Source organism: Camelus ferus, chromosome 17 (assembly GCF_009834535.1).
Source record: "Camelus ferus isolate YT-003-E chromosome 17, BCGSAC_Cfer_1.0, whole genome shotgun sequence".
NCBI lineage: Eukaryota > Metazoa > Chordata > Mammalia > Artiodactyla > Camelidae > Camelus > Camelus ferus.
Window position 1 is genome coordinate 45,974,563 of NC_045712.1, and position 22,059 is coordinate 45,996,621.

The window sequence follows — 22,059 nt, forward strand, 5'->3', positions numbered from 1 at the left end:
TCGGCCGATTGCACTTGTTGCTTGTTCCCTTTTCTTGAGCCTCTCCCCAGATCTTTACAAGTTAGAAGAAGGGTAACACCTGACGGCAGGGGGCGGGGCTGGGCGGAGGCGGGGCTGGGGGGGAGGAATCGGCCGGAAGCAGGGCGGAGTCGGCCGGAAGTGGGGCGGAGGCCCAGGAAGTGACGGTCATACCCGCGGAGTCGGCGGAATCTGTGAAGTCGGCGACGCCTGCTCCGGCCCTGCGTTCTTGGGCCCTGGGCGATGGAGAACGGCGGAGTTTACAGAGCCACCACGGAGGCGCACCCGGCCTCCGCCAGAGGCCCCCGTAGCAGCCTCGCCGCCTACTTCACCCTGGGCCGGCTCAAGGGGCGCCGGCGCTACAAATTCTCGCAGCTGGTGAGTCCGCGGCCGGCGCGACGGCGAGGAGGCTGCCCAGCTGCTCTCACTCTGGCTGTTAAGGAACGGGCGTTTTCACACCCCCACTTCCTTCCCTCTGCGCCAGGGGGCGGGGCGTCCCCCTGCGGGTCCCCACTTCTCGCCCGCGTCCGTCACCCTCCAGGTCCTTCCCCCGCGGGGTCCCCCGTGGCGACTTAGGACCACCGAGCACCGTAGGCGGGTGCAGGAAATGCGTCGGAGTAGACCCAAGTCAGCCAGTTAGACTTCTTTCTCGCGTCCTCGTAGCGACCTTCGTCTCTTTTCCTGGCTGTTACTCTGCATTATCTCCCAGAGTGCCTGTATTTAGACTATGAAATGCTTTTTGTTCATCTTTCTCTGGTTCTTGCGGTTTTCCTGGTGCGAGCCCGTGGGGGCAGTTTAATTTGTTGGACAGTCTTTCGATACTACGCACGGCATTGAGATGTGTGTGTCCAGTGATTTGTCTTCCAGAAGTTTTATATTGACTGGAAAGTAATAATTTCTGAAAGAGCAGTGTATGTGTACCGAATACAGAGTCAAACGGACATTTTGTGTTTGCATGCAGGGCTAGAGCATGGTATACTTCTTTTTCAATTGGGTTGTGTTTCAGTTTAGGCATTAGTTAACGACCTTAAACCTATTAGTGAAAACATCAAAACATCTTTGAGGTTTAAATTTTAATTCAAATCACACACATACTGAGCTCCGGTGTTCTGTTTTAGCCAACGGTAAACAACATTTTTTGCAAGAAGAAAAATCAGACCGCTTAGAATGGTTACTGGTTGATTTTTTGTGCGTTTGTTTTTTTAACCATCCCAAGTAAAAACAGCCAATTGATTTCCTTGGGAAGAACCCAAGTTCTTAGAACTCGGATAACCAGAATTTACATTCTTAGAACTCAGATGACCTACTTTTGTTGAATAGAAAAATAGCGGTCAGAAAACTGACACTACTTTTTAGCTGCCAGAACGATCACCCCTGGGAATAATTGGGAAATCCTTGGAGGCAAGTGACATTGTGGCTTCTGGACCCCAAGAGGGTCTGGCTCTATCTCCTTTTAGTTCCTTTCTGTTCTTAGGAGGCGTCAGGGGTCCCTTCTCCCATGTTCGTTTGCAGGGGCTGTTCCTTCAGCCCAGAAGGGCTTCCTTCTGCTCTTCCTCTTGTCAGCTCTCACATGACTTTTTTGGGGGGCGGGAAGAGGGAGAGGTAATTAGATTTAGTTATTTATTTATTAGAGGAGGTACTGGGGATTGAACCTAGAACCTCGTGCATGTTAAGCATGTGGGCTACCACTTGAGATATACCCTCCTCCCTTCACATTACTTTTAGATATCAGCTATGTTTCTCCTCCTTAGAGCTAAAATGTTTTTACATAAATAGTAGAACTCTTTAGAACAGAAAAGAAATTTTTTTAAACATTTTTTATTGATTTTAATCATTTTACAATGTTGTGTCAAATTCCAGTGTAGAGCACAATTTTTCAGTTATGCATGAACATATATATATTCATTAGTCACATTTTTCTCTGTGAGCTACCATGAGATCTTGTGTATATTTCCCTGTGCTATACAGTATAATCTTGTTTATCTATTCTACAATTTTGAAATCCCATCTATCCCTTCCCACCCTCCGCCCCCTTGGCAAACAAAGTTTGTATTCTATGTCTATGAGTCTATTTCTAGAACAGAAAAGAATTAATATTCATCTGAAGCACTCTTACTGCTCAAAAGACATCATCAGTACTGGTCAGTTGCCTTTATTTTTCCTTTCTAGTCAGAACTGGCAAATCTAAGTTTCTCATTACCTTGTTTATACTTTAATAAGTTGTAGTTCCATATCTCAGAATAGAATACAGCTGGAAGTTTGGGTGGTAGGCTTGGATGGGGAGAAGAGGGGAAGATGAGTTTGCTTCAAGAGGGTTGCTGGACTATCCCTGTTTGTTCTCCATCATCCATGAGGAGTGAAAGTATTAAAACTAATGTCTCTTCTTGAAATCCATTTTTCTGTTTATGGGAAACTTGGAATGTTACAAGACTTCCTTGGAAGTCCCAAGAAAGTATATAATGGGGTAAATGAAAACTGTTATCCAGCCTGGGGCAACAGGCAAAGTCTTCTTTGCCTAGACTCGAATTCTGCCTTTATGTTGTATTATTTTAGTTTTTTTTTTATTTCTTTTTTTTTAATTTGGGTGGAGGTAATTAGGTTTTTATTTTTGTTGTTTTTAAATTTTTATTTATTTATTTTGCGGGAGGGAGGTGATTAGGTTTATTTAGTTATTTATTTTTGATGGAGGTACTGGGGATTGAATCCAGGACCTTGTGTATGCTAGACACGCACTCTATCACTGAGTTATACCCTCCCTCCCAGGTTTTTATTTATTTACCTTTAGTGGAGGTACCGGGGAATGAACCCAGGACCTCATGCATGCTGGGCATGACTCTATCACTGAGCTATACCTTCACCCTTAGATTATTTTACTTTAGATAACTTATTTTTTAATTAAAGACAATTGCACAGCTCCAATAAGGAAACAGCTGTACTGGAGAAACCTGTAATCAAAACAGGAGGTACTTTAACAAGGGACTTGCAAGCTCTGTGACATTTTATTCAAAATACAGTGCATTTCTGTGTTTGAGTACATTATTCTGGACCTGTAAGTCTTATCAGATTCTAAGAGACCCCAAAAGAGAAAGGAATCTTATTCTAAAACTTAAAAACCAGACACTGCGTATTTAGGAAATTCTTAGAAGTCCTAGGAGGTTGAATTGGATTTTTTCTGAGGTTCTTTCCACACTTAAGTTTTTTATAAACCTCTGAGGCTGCCTTAGAGGCTGTGGGATGTGCTTGCTAGTACAGAGCTGAGCACCAAATGGTAGGGAGGGGAGCCTGCAAACTGACGGTTAGAGATAAAAGAGCATGGCTTGTTCTTGAGGTACGTACTCCTGGAGTTATATGGCTGTACCTGCCATTCAGATATGCCTTAATTTTGTCAAAGTCTTGTCCAAAACATAAGCTTCCCCCAGCAACTATCTACCTTCCAGGGCTGAAGGAGAAATAGAGACTCAGCTGAGAAGTCACTGTAAGGACTCATTGAAGTTCTAAATTTATATAGTCAGCTTATTTATCAGTTTATCCTATCCTTAAATTGGTCTTTATGCCCATGTTTTATTTTGTGAGGTTTTTGTTATTGTTATTTTTGCGGGAGTTTGTTTTTGTTTTAAAGGGAGAATTGACATTTGACCACCTGGTTCCTTGCTAGTAAACTTGTGCAGTGATCTAAGGACGTGTGATGTGCTCTCTGCAACAAGCTGACCTTGTGTTTACTGTCCCAGTTGATGTCCTGATGGCTGCACAGTACTGTGATTATAATGAGTCTTTAGGCAAGGGGTTTGATTTAGAATTCACCAGTGACTTAAATTTATTAGATTATAAATAATGTTACTCTGTAAGTGCCAAGAAACAAATCACTTAGGGGCAGTTTATCTTTTATTGGTGTTCTTTACATTATTTAAAAGTGAAAATTGGTGTGTACTAAATTGAAATGCTCTATTTTTACCTTGAAGAAGATCTGTTATGTCAGCAAATTGTATCTTTGAACCTTTCTGAGTAAATATTTGCCTAAGCCAGTGGATGCTTAGCCTAACGTCAGGCTGACAGATTTGTTTACTTGAACCTTATAAGGTTCAAATTATCACTACAAGGTTTTTAACTGCAAGTTTGGAAATTCACAGACTAATACGATTTTGTAGATGGAGACTTACAATTAATGGCACACATTAAATAGTTCTTTTTATGAGAAATTTTTTAGTAGTAGACTGTTAAATGATGGAGAATTAGTATTTAATATGGTGACTGTTCGTTTTAAGGAAATCTGAAGTTTCAGAAAAAGTAGTGAAACTGAAATGGAAAGAGACAGAGGGTAGTCATTATCTGAATGTTTAAATCACCAGAATTGTAAGGCCATCTTTAGTCACTAAGACTTCCCAAATGTGTTGACCCTAGCATGTTGGTTTTAATATATGATTTAACAGCAAAAGGGGAAGTTCGCAAAACAATGGCTGTAACTTCAGAACTGCAGTCTTACAGGGGAAACCTACACAAACATACGTAGTCGTAAAATGAACTTACTAAACAGTGTTTTATGGGGGGAACAAGGACAGGGTGGGAGTCGGGAGGCCTGGCTGGGTTCTTGTCTGTCTGGCTCATGTGGGATTTAGTCTGTCAGAGATTAATTCCAGCATCTGTAACCGTGAGGGTGGGAGACTGGGCTCTCCCAGGGCCCTCCCACCTCTAACAGCTAGATAATTCCCTTAATTATATTTGGGTAAAATTTTATGTCATTAGAAGGTGCCATTGGGCATATGTACTGTTAGGTGCTTAGCTTAATATTCAGTAAGCAGTATTCAGTACAATGTCTCATGCCATTGAGAACGAAACTGTTTACCAAAAAGTAATCATTGAGCCTTTTAATTTATGGGTTGAATCATCATTTCCTTATCCAGTTCAGTGACCTTGTCTCTTTTCCTGTCTTTAATTACTTCGGTATTTAATGCTGGTGACCACACATCTCGAAATTCTTCCCTTAACTTTCACAGTTTTTTTCTTTTAATACAAAAATAGTGTCTACTTACAAATTATGATTAAAATAAGTCACACTTCAGCCCTCACACTCTCAGCATCACTGTTAGAGGAACAATTTGGAGTGTGTTTCCTTGCTTTTTTAAGGAATTTTTTCTGAGAAGTGTTGCACTTCCTGTGACTTGCTAGTTGCCCTTTTCCCTCATACTTTTCACTGTGATGTTCCTTCAGGCCCCACCCAGTCCTCTGCTTCTGTCTTCTAACCAGCCAAACCAGACAGGCCATCCCTGCATCTAGAAGTCCATGCTCCCTGGCACAATAATACAAAACCACACTCAGCTCCTTAACCATTTTCCTCATCACTCTTTTTTTGTTGGGAGTGGTGGTGATTGGGTTTACTTATTTATTTGTTTTCAGTGGAGGTACTGGGGATTGAACCCAGGACCCCCTGCATGCTAACTAAGAGTGCACTCTGCCACTGAGTATACCCTCCCTCCATCCTCATCACTCTTCCTTGCAAATCTTTGCCTTGGTGAAGAATCTGTCCTTGGGGTGCCCACCAGCAATGCCCTCTGCCTGTTCAGATCCTCCATGTCTCTTGGCCCTGGTTTGAGTCCTGCTTGTCCACTCATCCTTCTCCAGCTGCTGTTAGTTCAGGTGGATCTGAACATTTTCGTGAGATCTCCTGAATTTATGTATAATGAATGCTCCAATTATGAGATATAAAATTATTGTTGTCCTGCTGTTTCTTGTGCATTTATCTTGTTGCTCTGTCATCTATGCGTTCCTGTACATATTACAACTTTGGATACATAACTTTTTTTTTGGTTTATTTTTTAAATTAAGGTATAATTAATGTATAAGTTTCAGGTGTACAACATGATGATTCAGTACTTGTACATATTGTGAAATGATCACTTTATTTGGTACTAGAGACTACAGTGCTGTGGCAGATTTTAAAGCAAGTTTAGTAGCATCAGAGATGGGGAGTCTGGAGAGTCAGGAGAAATTTTGACACTGAATATCGCTTGTAGTTCTGATTTCTTGGCATCAGGAATAACTGGGGATAGGAACTAGTAAATGTCCAAACTTGATATAGTACTTCTTCCGTCTCTTAGGATGTCCATGCAGAGCCCACCTCTTAGTGCTGTTCTTAGGCTTAAGGTCAGTAAGAATGGCTCCTTTAATAAGTTTGCAATAGGACTTGTAATGGCTTGTCACTGATTGCTTCTGGCCCAGCTGGATCCTGCCCTTTTCTTAGGGAGAATAGATAAGCAGTCTGTGTCTGCATTCCAGATAAGACTTCATTGTCAACACAGCCTACACTGATAAGTGTTCCAGATAATCTCATTGTTGTAATAAGAATGGTTCAAGATCAGCTGTTCTCAACCCCCAGTTAGAGTTTTAGGCTGATACCATCTCAGTTAATTGACTTTCATACACCTCAGATAAATTTTTTAAATTTCTCAAAGAAACTCCTAAAACTTGGACAAGATTTAACGTAGAGCCAAGAATAAAGCAAATGGAATATTAGACATTTGGTATTTGATTATGACATATAAAAACTCTTGTAATTGTAACTGCAGGAGATGAAGTACTTTTACACAGTGACCTTCTGGGATTTGTCTTGGTGTGTCACTATATCTTGTGGTGTAACATTTGGGAACTCACCAAAATCTGCTTTCTGTGAGGAAGTTGTTTGGGATGTGCGGGACTATTTATGCCTCATTAACTTACAGGAAATCACAACAATAGGATCTGTTTTCATCCTTATATGTTCTTTTCAGTTGTGGGGATATACAAATTTTGTATTGCCAGTAGGAGGGGGGAAATCCCTCACAGGCTTAGATGCCAGTTTAAATATGACTTTTTTTTTTTAACTTTTTAGTGTGAAAAAATTGTAGAGTCACAGGAACTTGCCAAAAAAATGTACCAGGAGGTCCTATGCGCTCGTGTGTGTGTGTGTGTGTGTGTGTGTGTGTGTGTGTGTGTGAGCGCGCGCGCCCACACCTCTTTGCTGCTTTGTCAAGTGTAGCTTTCTTAAGCATTATCGCAGTCAAGAATCAGAGCTGTTGCATCACCACATAGCTCCCCCTGCCACCCCTCCATACCCACACCACTCCCCTGTCCCCTGGCACCACTAATTTAGTTCTCCATCTCAAAGCATAGTTGTTATAGAAATAGAATCATGCAGTCTGTAACATTTTGAGACTGGATTTTTTTTTCGCTCTGGAGATTCATCCAGATTGTTGCGTACATCACATTTGTTCCTTTTTATTGCTAAGTAGTATTCCGTGGTGTGGACTGGCAGTTTGCTTAACCGTTGAAGGATGTCTGGATTGTTTCCAGTTTGGGGCTCTTATGAGTAAAATATTAAGAACATTCATATTTACCAGTTTTTGCCCGAACTGAAGTTTTTATTTATTATGGTCACGTGCAGCGTGTAGGAACGCAGTTGCCGGCTCATATAGCAGCTGCAGGCTTAGTTTTTAAAGCAACTGCTCAACTGTTTTCCAGAGTGGCTATACCATTGACCTTTGATTTGATGAAAATGTTTTGTAGGATAAAATTTTTATTATATACTGTAAAACATATCTGTTGATTTGGGTAGCAGTCTTGTTGCCAGTAATACATCTGGTTGCTTCTGCTGACCTGCCTTGGGTGAGACAGCATTTCCCGATAGTCTCTGACTTGGGTTGTCAGTCATTTTGATGATTTTAATGCTCAGAAGGAAATTCCCTTAGCTCCCACAACACCCACACAAACTGCCCAAATGAATCTCTCTCCTCTCTCCCTTCCTATTTCTAGAGAAGAGTCAGCCCCACATCTTGAACCCTAAATCCCACCTTTAGAAATCTGCTTGTCTTCCTCTGTCTTTAGATCCACCGATCTTACTGGTTTCTGTCTAAGCATTTAAACATGCTCAGTTCTCTCCTGTCTTGGAATTACTTTCGCTTTGACCTCATCTGCTACTATCTGGCTTCTGGAAGCTGCACTTGGTGTCTGGCCATCTCTGTTCCACTGCCTTGTGTCCCCCTCACTTCCCAGCATGCAGTGCTGTGGTCCCAGCGTCCTGGGTGGTCTTGTCACCAGCAGTGTTCCTGCGGCTCAGTCTGGGGGAAGTGTTGGAGTATTGTTCTTCCTGGGCCTCTGAGTAGCAGTCAGCGCTCTTGATTACTTGCTCTTTGTAGAAGGACTTTTTTCTTGGTCTGCTACCCCTTGCTCCTGATTGTCCTTTGCTGGTGTCTACCCCTTTGTGTAGCCCTTCCTCACAGTCCTGCACGAGGCCAGCTTTCCTCATTCTGGGTGATCCCACATCTTGATCTCCACCTCAGACCTGTCCCCTGAGCTCCAGACCCAGCTATCCCTTTGCCTCCTACTTTTTCTTTGATGTTTTTCTTTTGGTGAGGGGAGGAGTAATTAGGTTTCCTGATTTATTTTTAGAGGAGGCATTGGGGATTGAACCCAGGACCCTGTGCATGCACTCTACCACTGAGCTGTCTTCCTTGTCCCCCACCTTTTGCGTCCTAGCCAGCTCCATCTAACTTCCGCAGACCCCCGATACACAGCAAATTTAAAATGGGATTTGTTCTCTTTCCAGCACCCTTGCCTCTTAAAAAGAAGAAAAGACTTACCTCTGCAGTGAGGCACCAGTGTGTTAATACCACAGTTGACAACAGTGGACACGCCGTTCAAACCCACTTGCATTTAATTGAGTTGCCAAAGTAGCCAGAGTTAGCTAGTTAGCTGTTTTCCATTCAATGCATAAAAAAAATTATACTTTAAAAAAATTATACTTTTGATGGCCAAACACTTAAGTACTACACAGGCTAAAACTGAATGTGGAAAGGAATTGTTTCTATGAAAATAAATTGAATTCTTTGGAAAGACCCCAAAAAAGTGACTAAAATACCGTGGAATTAAGTAAAAGCATGGCAACTGTGAAGGGCTGGTAAAACTAGTCCAACTGTAGAAGGATTCTGCATGCTGCTTCTCAAGTGCTCCACTTCAAATAACATCAGTCTGGAGGTGGTTGTCATCAACTATGGAAGTGATTAATGCAGAAAACAAGAGGTGGAATTGCAATCAGTAGGCGCATACTGAAAAGATGGGTGAATAAATCAGTGTGCTTTTTGTTTTAAGTTAAGGTGTTTAAGCACACATAACATTATCTTACTTCCTCTTCTGTGTGTATTCTTCCTGTCTGATGAAGCTTTGCCCCTTTCTGTGATTTCATTCCTCGTTGCTACTACCCTGTTTACTGTCTTTCCCCTGATCTCTGACATCAGCTTCCCAGCTGGATGTCCATTGCCAGCTTTGCCCTTTTCCCAGTCCCTTCTCCGTATTGTAGCTAGAGAACTGCTAAAAACAGAAACCTGATGGTGGCACCTGTTTGCTTTAAACCCTTAAAATCCGGATTCATTAAACCAGTAAAAGTTTAGAACTGGCCTCTGCTGACCCCTCTAGTCTCATTTCATCATTTTTGTACTGCCACCCCTTCCCCTCTCACTGGACGCATCAGCCACGTTGATCACCCTGCTTGCACGATTCATTGGGGGAGTGGGTCTCTGTGTGTGGCTGGGGTGGGAAGGCACCGCGCTCTTTGACCTCTAGGTCTTTCTCTGCTCTGCTCCTCTGCTTGGACCCTTCCCCTGTCTTCCACTCCCCATACTGACCCTGCCACCCTTCTGGACTCAGCTCTCCTTCAGGGAGCCTTTCTTGACCCCTAGGTTGAGTGCCTCTTCGGTGTGCTTTCATAACGACACCCCGTGTTTCTTGGGTTCTAGCATCCAGCATACAGTAGGTGGTCGATTGTCTGGGTCCCAGTATTCCCTCCAAGGCAGCTAGACTGTCAGTTTTGTTTCGATCCGGTTCATACAGTAATCTTGTTTGCCACAGTGTCCACGTTATAAATATTTGAGTGAACGGATGGTGTTTTCTGAGTACGGTCGGTTTCTCTGAAAAGCCCTTAAGCAAAATGTTTGCTTTCTTTTGTAGGTGCTGTCTCTTTTGGCCTTTATCTGTGAGGAGATTGTGTCACAGTGCACTTTGTGTGGAGGGCTTTACTTTTTTGAATTTGTGAGCTGCAGTGCCTTTCTGCTGAGCCTCCTCATGCTGATAGTGTACTGCACGCCGGTTTACGAGAAAGTTGAACACGTGAAACTCAAGTCATCGGTAAGCATAAGAAAACGCAAGCCCTGAAGAACTTGGGTATCTGGGTGTCTTGTGTTGTTTTATTGTTCCCAGTAGTAATGTTTTCACAAGTCAGCAACAGGAAAAGATACTGCCTGTTGTCCCAGCTCTGCCGCTGAGCAGCCGTGGTCTCCCTGCCAAGTGGGATGACGGGGGCAGTGAAATTAGAGTGAGAGTGACGCACGCTGCCAGTGGTTTAATTATTGGTGATTTAACCTAATTCACATTAGGTGTTTTTAAAAACTAGGATTTTATCTCTCTTTATGTCTCACATTTCAGAGCATCGCTCATTGGTTCTACAGTTATTCACTGTGTACCTCTTGTAGGCCAGGCGTTATGCTTGACATGAGAGAGTAATGAGCTAACGTGATGTATGTCTAGAGCATTTAAACAAGAAAGCGTGTAATTCCATCTATTTTGCTTTGGATTTGTTATGAAAAAAAAAGTTGTCTACAAGTGAATTAAGGAGACATTTGTTAAGTTCATTGTTCAGAAATTTCCCTTTTAATAAAAGTGTATATGAGAATTTACCATTCACAGAATTAGAGATGTACAACTTTCTAAAGACTTAGTCTGCTGACCCTGTGTTTCGATTTGCTTAGAGTATGAATTTGTGAGGTGACAGGTGAGATAATGTGCATCGTTACTGCATTTAAAGAAAGAATTGAGCAGTTTACTTCAATAGCATTCTAGTTATCAGGAGTGGTTTGTGAAGAATTGAACATGTCAGGGTTGATTTATGAAATAATTGATGTCTTTGAGGGAAAAGATAAAAATTAGAGTAATTTTTAACTATCAAAAATAAGAGAGAACAGTATAAATACAAAGCAGTAAGATTTTATTATTGTTTCAAATTTATGGGATGCAAGCCTTGGGTCATATATTCAAAATACATCTAAGATTTACTTTTTTTCTATAGACCCTTTGGTACATCTTAAATTTTGTGCCATAACAATCTGTTGCCTTCTTTTAACACAAAATATTGCCACTTGCAGTAACATGGGCAGACCTAGAGAATATTATACTTAGTGAAGTAAGTCAGAGAAAGACAAATACTGTGTGATATCACTTATGTGTGGAATCTAAACAAATAATACAGTTTGAATCTATACAAAACAGACTCACAGATCTAGAAAACAAACCTGTGGTTACCAAAGGGGAGAGGGGAGCAAGGAGGGACAAATTAGGAGTCTGGGATGAACAGAGACAGACTGCTATACATGAAATAGATAAGCAACAAGAATTTACTGTAAGGCACAGGGAATTATATTCAGTATCTTATAATATGTAATGGAATATAATCTGAAAAAATATAACTGAATCACTTTGCTGTACACTGGAAACTAACACAGTATTGTAAATCAACTATACTTCAGTAAAATATGTATATATGTGTATATATATTTTATATATTTGTATATAATTCATAATTATACAATCATATCATACATATGTATACATATGTAACATGATTATACGTATGTATAATGTGATATGTATATGTATAATTATATATAATTGATATATATTTAAACTTAAAAGATATATATGTGTATATAACTTTTAATTTAAAAATTAAAAACCAAAAAGTTGATCCCAGACAGGTAAAAAATAACTTTGAAACACAGGTGGAGCCTGAATCAAATCCATCAAGTCTTTGATGAGCACATCTGTGCTATTCTTGGTGTAGCCAGTATCCAACTGTCCCATTATCTTACCTGGTAATAACTGCTGTCAGCATGTCCTGAGCACCAGACACTTTACATGCTGTGGCTTAGAATCTTCACACAGTAATACTTCACTTTTCTGTTGAGGAAACTTAGGTTCAGGGTGGTTAAGTAACTTGTCTAAAGTGACACAGCAAGGGGAAAAATAACCTGAGATTTAACCCCGGAGAGGACTCGCACCTTGCAGTGTGCCACCTGGCGGAGGCCGAATCCTACTAGAACCCTCGCCCTCTAGCTTTAGATGCTGTCACGGCAAATATCGTCACCGCAGGAGTCTGCATAGTGATGACAGCAAAACCTGTTTATTTTATGAAATTCAAATTAAAAAGAAGATGCAGAGAATACCATAGCATTTTTGTTAATTATATTTATAATCTGCATACAGGTAAGTATGCAGTAAGATTTGGACAATTTATATTGTAAATATTAAATATTGAAAATATTTTTTCATTTCTTAGCCCCTAATGGCAAAATAGTATCACTATCGATGAAAAGATTTTTAGAAGTATTTAGTTTTTTAGGGCTGTGTCTGTAGCATTTAAGAACATTGATCTTTTTGACAAGAAACAACATTACAGTATTTTGCAGTTTAGTACAGCAGTCAAACTAAACAAAATGTAAAGCCCTTATTATACTTGAGCATATAAAAAGTTATTTTAGAGTAAATACTGATTTTAAAATACTGAGAAAAAAAAGAAATTAGTCACTTAATCCTAAAGTAACTTTTGTAAACATTTTACTGTGTTTCTTTTGTTTTTTATTTGTAGGTGATTTTTAATTTTTAAAAATGGTTGTAATCATAGAGTATGGACATTCTGCTTTTCAAACATGAGGAATTCATATATGTTTGAATGGTTTAAAAATCACTTTTCCTGTCTGCTTATTAACGTAATTAAATTTAAAATTTTTATATGAGAGGTTTTCTGTTTCAGAGAGAATGTTTTGTGTGTGTGGTGGTGGTGGTGATGTCTAGGCAGGATTAGTAATCTTGTTGGAGAGAGGATCTTTCCTGTCCCATGCAGTTGTGGGTCAGATTATATCACAAATAACAAGAGCCAGCATTTATGGAACATTTACTGTCTGTCTGGCAGTGATCTGAGCACTTCTCATGAATTAACTCTAATCTTTAGAATCACCTGTGAAGACGACATTATTCTTACTCCCATTTTGCAGATGAGGGAACAAAGGCACACAGACGTTAGGGAACTAATTCAGAGTCCTTGTGAACCCAGGTAGTCTGGCTCAGGAACCTGTGTTTACCAAACAGTCTGTTATTCTGTCTCAAAATGATTGTCTTGTTTAAATACCTCCTTGAATGTACTCCAAATATTAGTAGCGAGAGTTTTATATCTGTATGTAATAGATTTGAAATCATATTCAAAGGAATAGAAAAACAGTACTGCAGAGAAACACCTCTTTTAGAAGCAAAGAGAAAATCTCTGTGAAGTTTTTTATAAATGTTAAGTGAACTATTGACAGCGTAAGAATTCTGTTTGGGGTAGTTTTATTGATACTAGGTTTAGTGGAGATGTATTTCAGAAACCTCCAATACAAAATACCAGACTTAAACACTTTGGAGTGGCTGGGCTGTCATTTTTCCAGTTTCTCCTCTGCATCAAGTATGTATGTCAAGCATGTTTTCAGTTGGCATGATGAGAGAGAGCCCTGTGTGGTACTGCCCAGGAGAGCGCTCGGAAACCCACAAAGAATTTCATTGCCTTCCGCTACATTATGATGAGATGTAGGGGCTTTTGTGTAGGAGATAATCTTGTCATACAAGCTCACATTGGATAACCCACTTGGAACAATTGAAAGCAACATGTTATTCCAGAAAGCTTAAGTGTCTAAAAAACAAATTGTTGACATAATTTTGTTTAGTTGAAGATGAGTCGGCCTTTTGAGGCTCTCTTTTCCAAAGTGCTTTAAAAGCAACGAAGTCCTCTCAGAGAGGCCATATCCTAGCATAGCTTACTTTTTAAGGGAAGAAAAATGCTTTTCTTTGCTGGAAGTAATACGGGATTTAAGAAATCCTTGGGTTTGATGACCTTAATGTGTCCTAGAGAAAAGGATAAACACATACTTGCACAACCTCTTGGGGAACTTTTTATTTCATTTTATTTATTTTTAATGGAATACAGCTGATTTAAAATTAGTTTCAAGTGTACAACAGGGCAAGTCATTGTTTTTATAGATTTTACTCCATAAAGTTAGGTTGAAATATTGGCTGTATTTCCCTGTGCTGTACAGTATATTCTTGTTGCTTATTTTTTTTTATACATAATAGTTTGTACCTCTTAGTTCTCTTCACCCATCTTGCCTCTCTCCCTGGTAACCACTAGTTTGTTCCCTGTCCGTCTGAGTCTGTTTCTGTTTTGTTATGTACATTCACTTATTTTATTTTTTAGATTCCACATATAAGTGATAATGGGGAACTATTTTTATTAAAAGATTATCTTGTGATGTCCTTTCTGAATATGCCCTGTTCAAAGTGTGGATAGTGTTCCTTTGCAGGGTATTTATCAAATACCAGGCTTATTAAAAAGTTAGAAGTTGAATTATGTAAGTTTGGGTCAAGGAAAAAAAGGTAAGTCACGAAAGTTTTTTAAAAGTTAAAAATTAAAACATTTGTTTTCAGTCAGCCTAACCGTGCTGTATTCCTCCTTTGTTTTATGTGTATATATAGGATTTTTATATTACTTTGGGAACAGGAATTGTGTTTTTGTTGGCATCCATCATTTTCACTTTTTCACATGACAATACCTCAGCTGAAATTTCTGCAGTTGTAAGTACCTTTTGTCTTTGCTTCTATTTGTTTCCTTAGAAATAGAGAATTTAGAAAGTACTTGACAAATTATACAATAAGGGAGAGTAGTTTGTCTTTTGACTTATTTTTTAGTGTAATTTTGAATAGAAGATCTGAAAGGAAATCAGTATGATAGCCTTAAAAACCTAGAACCTGTGTTTAGAATTTGACTTAGTTTTGTTAATAAAAATCCATTTACTCCACATATGAACATGTTATGGCTAATGGAAGTGGTAGAATTGACTTTATTATCTTATATTCTTCCCCTTTTCAGTTCAACAGAAACACACTTACATATCAGGTGCTATTTTAGGGGTAGAGAGTAGACGGGAGAAATGATCCAAAAGTTCAGCTTATGAAAGAGAGAGAGAGGTAAACGTATTCATCTGAAATCCTTGAGGGACCACGTTTTTTCAGAATTCAGAATATGCTGGATTTTAGAAAGGTAATAATGTATATCTCCTGTATTACACACCTTCAGAGGGCCTGGGGTAGCCCCCTGTAATCCAGCGTATTAGTGTTTCTGAAGCATGTGACTGTTCACAGTAAAAGAGAGAGGTAAGGACTGTAAGTAGTTTTATCTTGTGTCAGTTTGAGCCAAGTAAATCATGGAACAGTTTTTGTAGCTTTTTGGATTTCAGAATTGCAAGTCAAGGGTCAGGGGCTTGAATTGGAGCCAGTATTGTGAACATGAACAACTAACAGGTGGTTAGGAAGTCCTCTTCCAAGTCAGCTGGTTTCCAACTAATGCTTTGTTCATAACAAAGTTGAAGTTGTAATTGAGTTGTCAGCCAATAGATCATTAAAACTGCTTTTTGTGACAGAACAACTCAAAAGGAGTTCAGAGACTTGGATAGCTGTATCTACCTATTTTTGCAAACACGGTTTCTTAACAGTTGTACGTGTAAAAGCAAAGCACAGAAATAAAATTAATGCTGAACCTTGACTCATTCTAGCAATAAGTAGTATTTAGCCATGGATACAGGAACCAGTTGAAGAGGGAAAAAAGCCTTATGCTATTTCGGTTTATAATCATATTTTGTTGTAGAAGCACATGATAGGGTGATGGGTGGTGAGTGAAATAATTTCTAATATAAAAATGTATTACTATAAAATCCTGTGCTGAGAGTGAAATGAAGGTGAGGAAATGTTGAGTTCATGGTGGGGGAAAAAGCATGTCCTGAAATCCCCAGCTATTAAAAAAGAGCTTGTTTATGTGTTTGAAATTAGATGATGTGTTAGATTGTTACAGTATTTAGATTTCATTGGACGTATTAAAAGTGACTGGTAGTTTAAAAACTCAGTATTTAAAATATGCTGGAAATTACCTTTTGCAACTATTTAAATTAGGAAAAAATACAGACTTAAATGAGGGAGTCTGTTTTTTAAAAAACTGATGTGAGGAAAAGAGCTAGTAGATGATCTGGGTTACACGGCATGGAGGGCTCTGTATGGACTGGAGCTCTCTGAGGTCATCAGAGATGGCTTCATAGACAAGGTGACATCTGGTCTGCCTTTAAAGTGTTGAAAATATTTGCTGATCAAATAAGGGGATAGAGGCCATCATCAAGCCAAAATAAAGACTCCAGAGGGGAGAAGAGACTTGGGTTGGTGGGGGGGGGGTGGACTTGATAATGAACATTAGGTTGGATGTCTCGGGAACATCCATGTGAATGAATGGATTTGGAGCTCAGGTTGCTGTCCAGGGAAATGAGGCAGAATGCATCTTCTTCAGGGTGGAGGGGTTGGATGTGAAGGGTGAGAGACTGTGCAGACGACAAAATGTTTCAGTTCGTGGAGAGGTAGTCTGAGGGTTGGAAGAGACGTTAGCCATTACCTACATCGGTTTTCTTTTCCTACAGATCGCTTCTTGGCCTCTGTTTCCTTAAGGGTTTTGCTAGTGAAGAAGCTAAATGTGAACCGTGGTCTTCTGTCTCGTGACAGAATTCTCAGAACGTTTGATCAGATGTTAGAAGAGTACAATGAGGAAGTGGTTTCAGGAAGAGGAAGTAGGTAGTGGCGTCATGTCACTGTGTCATTGCACTGTGACAGCCAACTGGGAAATACTGTTTAGGTAATTTAACGTAAAAGTATCCTCAGAATAGAATTTCTCTTTTGCTATTAACCTTTTCCATTTTTACCTAGGCTCAGCTGCCTACTCACGTATTTCAAACCTTAGCTTATCTGTGGGTCAGTCTACCCATTGCTAATAATCCTGTGTTTTGCACCATGTTATAGGATTTTGTTTTTCATCTGTTAACCTTAGTTTCATAGATTGGGACCTGACACGTATGCATACACATGCAAGACAGGACATTTGTATTTTGTGAGACTTTGACTAATGGCCATTACTCTGGATTTTTGTTGTTGTCGTAGCTTCTTTCCATTTTTGATGACCTTGACATTTTTTTAGCCACTAAAGTTAAGAATGCTGTGTATAAGATAAATTGATGAATTATCTTGCTTATATGAAACACGATCAGAGCCAAGTAGGAAAGGTGAGATTATATTCCAGAATTCCCCGTATAACCTGTGCCCCCTTTTCCCTCCTCAGGTATTTGGATTTCTCGCAAGTCTTACGTTCCTGTTTGAATGTATCATCATGCTCCTTAAAAAACTCCAGGAGCGCCGGCCAAGGAAACCTGAGGCTACCCCCAGGAGCGAGCACGTCACCGAACCACTTAATGCTTAAAGACTCTGGGAACAGGTGTCACGTACGGCGGTGAGTGTGCGGTGCCTGGGGCCTGGCAGCAGCGTGTGTGTAAGTTGTGTTGTTGGTAAACCACTTCTTTGGGAGAGGAAAGCGGTTTGATCAGTATTCATCAGACAGTGTGTCAGTCACCACAAATTGGGCCAGAGGGTTTTTGGTTTTGTTTTTGTTTTTTAATTTTTTTTTTTATAATAGTTGAAACTTGTGTCAAATGAAGTTTTGTTTTGCTTTTTGGAGGTGAGAGCAGTTGTTTCTTAAGTATCACAGAGCTCAATTGATGGTAAATTATTCTGTCATCGTCACTAGGTTTGGCTTCCAAATTATGCTTTATAGCTGTGGAAACACATGATTAATTAAGTGCATCTATTCTTTTTTTTTTTTTCATTTTTAAATTTGTTTAGCTATGACTGTTTACTTTGCTTTTGATGATTAGATCAAATGTGTATTTACAAGATCAATATTTTAAATGCTGGTCTAGGTTTTTTTCCTTCAGATATAATACCCAGGCTTTACTGTATCTCACTCAGCCTTAAAATTATACTGTAACATTTTAGCATAATTATAATTAACTCTTAGACCATTTTTAGCCTAATGTAAAATATGTGGGAGATGTTGATACTTTATGTTATAAAAGCAACAACGTTAGCAACCCCATGTTTAAATTGCACTTTGGTTGTTGAGAGCAGGTTAAAAAAATCTTTATATAATTTGACATAGAAAAATGGAAGAAACTGGTATTGTGCCTAAAGACCAAAGAAAAGAAAGATAAACTTTTTGCAAATACAGTGAGAACAGTTGTAAAAGCAGGCTTCAGCCACTTCTTCAGCATCTGAAGAGATGAGTTCATACTACAAAAGACAGTGGTTTGTTCCCTTTTGCTATACGATCATTTCTACTGAAATTAGTACAGCTTCGCAGGTTCTGTTCAGTGTTTTCTTGGGAACCAACCTTCTTTTTAAAGCCCTAACCTTTGATCTTTCATTTGAGAGCCTCCCCTTCCTGTCTCCGTATCAGAACGGTTTTGGCATCTGGCTCAGGAGGGCCTGTGGCTCTGCCTCTTCCTTGGTGCCAGTTGTCTCTTAGGTGGTCCAGAATCTTGGGCCCTTGTGCTTGCGTAGAGTGTGCAGTCAGGTCTTTAGGGTTCTTATTCCCACGTAGGCATTGCTCTGGTTTCTCTTTGGAGGAGACCTTCTTGAGAAAGTGGATATCTAGAGAATCCTGCCGAGGTTCATACCATTGAGGTGGAAGGGAAGTGAGTAGTCAAACCATTCTCAGGAGACACTTTATAACCAGTTCTGATCATTTGGGAGAATTATCTGTTGCTGGCAGACTCTCTTGGAGCCGGCCAGATAGGGCACTTTGAGGGTGACCTTTCTGACCAAGTGGTTCACAAACTAGGCTTTTCCTGTTCTCCTGCTAGATTTCTGACTCAAGACTCTAGGGTTAAGGCAGTGAGCCCATGCATCAGGTCCTTCAGTACTTTGGTGGAAGTCTCCCGGGCCAGGCGGGCTAGGTTTTCTGTCTGAACAAGTGGAATCGTGTTTTCAGTGAGACAGTTAAATGATCCCATCCTTCTTAAATTTCTCATCTGCCGTTTACGTGTTGTTGATGGGTTTCAACTGCGTGAATATGGCTAAATGGGTTCTCCAAGATGGGTCATCCTGGCCAGACATGGCTTCTGCTCTGTCTTACTGACTCAGAACCTTATCCATCTGTGTCAGAGTTTGGATGCTAGTGCTAGTGGTGATGCCACCCCTACCTGCTTGGGAGATAATGAAACCAGTCATATGGATGCTGCTCTTACTGGGCGTGCCGTCTAAGAGAGGAGAAATAGCCTGGGTCTTGGGTCTAAGAATAAAGACTGGTTCAAAGATAAGCAGCTCATGGTAGGAAAGTTCTGGAATTTCATATCAAACTATACCATTGTCATTTTAAGTGCCATCTTCACCCAGCTGGGATTCACAGCAAACCATCTGGGCCACCTCAGGGACCCCACCTGTGCACTGGGCTTAGTTGAGTTTGGCAGACTGCCCTCAGCTGGCCTCACAGACACAGCACGTTGACATTGAGCTTAAGCTCTGCTTGTTCTGAGGTTTCACTTCCATTTGTTTCACTGGTGCAGAAATGGACCTCTTAGCTGGCCACCCAATCCTCTCCTTTTCAAGATACATTCACCGGTATTTCTGGCCCCTCTAGAACCTTTCTTCACACTGTTTTCTACAGGATCCATGACTGATTAGCCTCCCTCTTCTATTGTAGAAGGAATTAGGAATAAAAAGACCTTTGTGGTAAATAAAAAGTTCAAGGAGAACTTGGGACCAAAGCCACTGTTATGTATAGAAAAGGGCAAACTCAATATAAAACTCAAATTTAAAATAATTTTTTAAATCAATGGATATGGTAAATTTGTTATTTTACAAATAAACTGTTTAAATTGGTTCTTAAAAATTATAAGGGGAATGTGCATATAGTAGAAAAATTTTATAATTGCTATGCTTATGTTCTGTTTGGAGACCGGGAAATGTATTTTTACATTGTTTATAGCCAATCATTTTTGTATTTATTAATTATATATATCCTGTGGGTCTTTTATATCTCTCTCAATGTCAAATTTTGTAGTCTTCTTTTTAAATAAATCCACTTTCTTCATAATTTTGTGGTGGTTCAGTTATTACAAAAGCATGACATTTAAACAGAAGCTTCCTCCAGAGTTCCAGGAGTTGGCTCTCCGACCTTGGAGAGTCCCCACGAAGAATTCTGGACTTTGGATCTACCCGGTGTAGGGCGCAGGTAGAAAAGATGCAAGTCCAGCGCCCACCTGTGGGCTGTCCCTCTTGTTGGAAAAGTTGGAATATGCACGCAGACAACATTTTTGGTAGCCACGTGTGAAGAGTTACACAGAAATGTTACGGACTAAACGCCTTTAAATACTTCCTAAGAAGCAAATTTGGAATCGAATCCATTTCTTGGTGTGGCTCCCAGTGCTAAAAACAAAATAGGCACGTTCTCATTTGGGCTATTCAGTGATTGGGAAAATGTGAGGCAAAACTAGAGTGATTCTGATAAAGCTCCAACTATTTGTGTAGTTTGCAAAATTCCTGCCTCCAGACATATGAGAATAACAAGGTCTTTACAGTTAGTCATCAAGAACTCACTGGAATCTGTACATTCTTCGGAGTTTTGTGTTTTGCTTTGATAAAGAGCACGATTTTATCAATATGCAGTCAACTGCATGGAGCAGGAAACCTACCCAAGTGGGTCTTAAATGGTAAGGAAAGTTTATTTCACAAGAAGTCTGGGTAGGATGGTTCCACGACTGGTAAATTCCATGGCTCTGTGGTGTCTTTCCATGTTTCTCAGCCTGTCCATCTGCTGCTGTGAGTTCTTGGCCTCTGGATTGACCCTCAAGGGTGTAGCAAGGTGGTGGCGGCATCTCCAGGCATCGTCTGCTTGTCCGAAGGGCAGAAGAGAGGAGGATGTTTATTCCGCATCTCTCCAAGGTGTTCCTTTTTCACAGAAGCCCTTCGGTGGACTTCACCTACTTGTCTTACCAGAAGACATCAAATGCCTATTTCTAGATCTTTCATTGCCATGAAGATTAGAATTGCTGTGATCAGCTTAAAGTAATCAAGATTCCTCTCCTTGGCTTGTGAAAACCCTTTGAAGCATTTAGCCGTCTGATATGTGAACAGCATTGGTTCTGTTAGCGAGAGAGGGGCCGTGGGTCAGGGTGTCTGTCATAAGCATGTAGAGGATGTGCCCCAGCTAGGAGAAATCAAATTCCTATTTGAAGAAATTTTTGTCAGCCTGACTACCCCAAAACAATTTAAAGTAGAGAAACTGTTTTATGTGTTACGCTGAGTTACAATTCTACAAATAATGTGTACCACAGAAAATTGGTTTAATAAGAGCTGGGAAGTATTGTTCTTTCCCTGATATCTTTGCATTTGGCTACTTTTACTTTTCAATTTTCGAAATATGTCAGGCACTGAAAGTACAGAGGATAATGCCTGTTGTAAATACCACCCAGCTTTAGTAGATACAATATTGTTTCACATTTGCTTTAAGGGCCTTTGTTAAAAAAAGAAAGTTATATTTTTAAAGTACTACCACCTCTAATTTTATTCTTTCCTTTTACAAAGGTAAACCCGATTGCTTTTTTTAAAAATTTTTATTGAAGTATAATCAGTATACAATGTTGTGTCAATTTCTGGTGTACAGCACAATGCTTCAGTCATATAGGAGCATACATATATTCATTTTCATATTCTCTTTCACCATAAGTTACTGTAAGATTGAATATAGTTCCCTGTGCTGTACAATATAAACTTGTTTATCTATTTTTTATGTGTTAGTATCTTCAAATCTCGAACTCCCAATTTATCCCTTTCCACCCTCTTCTCCCCTGGTAACCGTAAGTTTGTTTTCTGTGTCTGTGAGTCTGTTTCTGTTTGGTACATAAGTTCATTTGTCTTTATTTATTTTTTTTTTAGATTCCATGTATAAGTGATATCATGTGGTATTTTTCTTTCTCTTTCTGGCTTACTTCACTTAGAATAACATTCTCCAGATCCATGCATGTCGCTGCAAATGGCATTATTTTATTCTTTTTTATGGCTGAGTAGTATTCCATC

The 22,059-nt window shown here is 39.8% G+C and overlaps 1 protein-coding gene across 2 annotated transcripts; it reads left to right on the plus strand.

Moving 5' to 3' along the window:
* Positions 1-160: 160 nt before the first annotated feature.
* CMTM6 (CKLF like MARVEL transmembrane domain containing 6) lies at positions 161-20,077 on the plus strand. 2 transcript variants are annotated; one of them, XM_032459360.1, is made up of 4 exons: positions 170-396; positions 9,991-10,167; positions 14,596-14,694; positions 17,270-20,077. In XM_032459360.1, the coding sequence occupies exons 1-4, from the start codon at positions 262-264 to the stop codon at positions 17,405-17,407; spliced, it is 549 nt and encodes a 182-aa protein (XP_032315251.1). In that variant the 5' UTR covers positions 170-261; the 3' UTR covers positions 17,408-20,077. The 2 variants fall into 2 exon arrangements, with proteins under 2 accessions (XP_032315252.1, XP_032315251.1); XM_032459361.1 differs by lacking the exon at positions 14,596-14,694 and having other exon boundaries at positions 161-396.
* Positions 20,078-22,059: the final 1,982 nt, after the last annotated feature.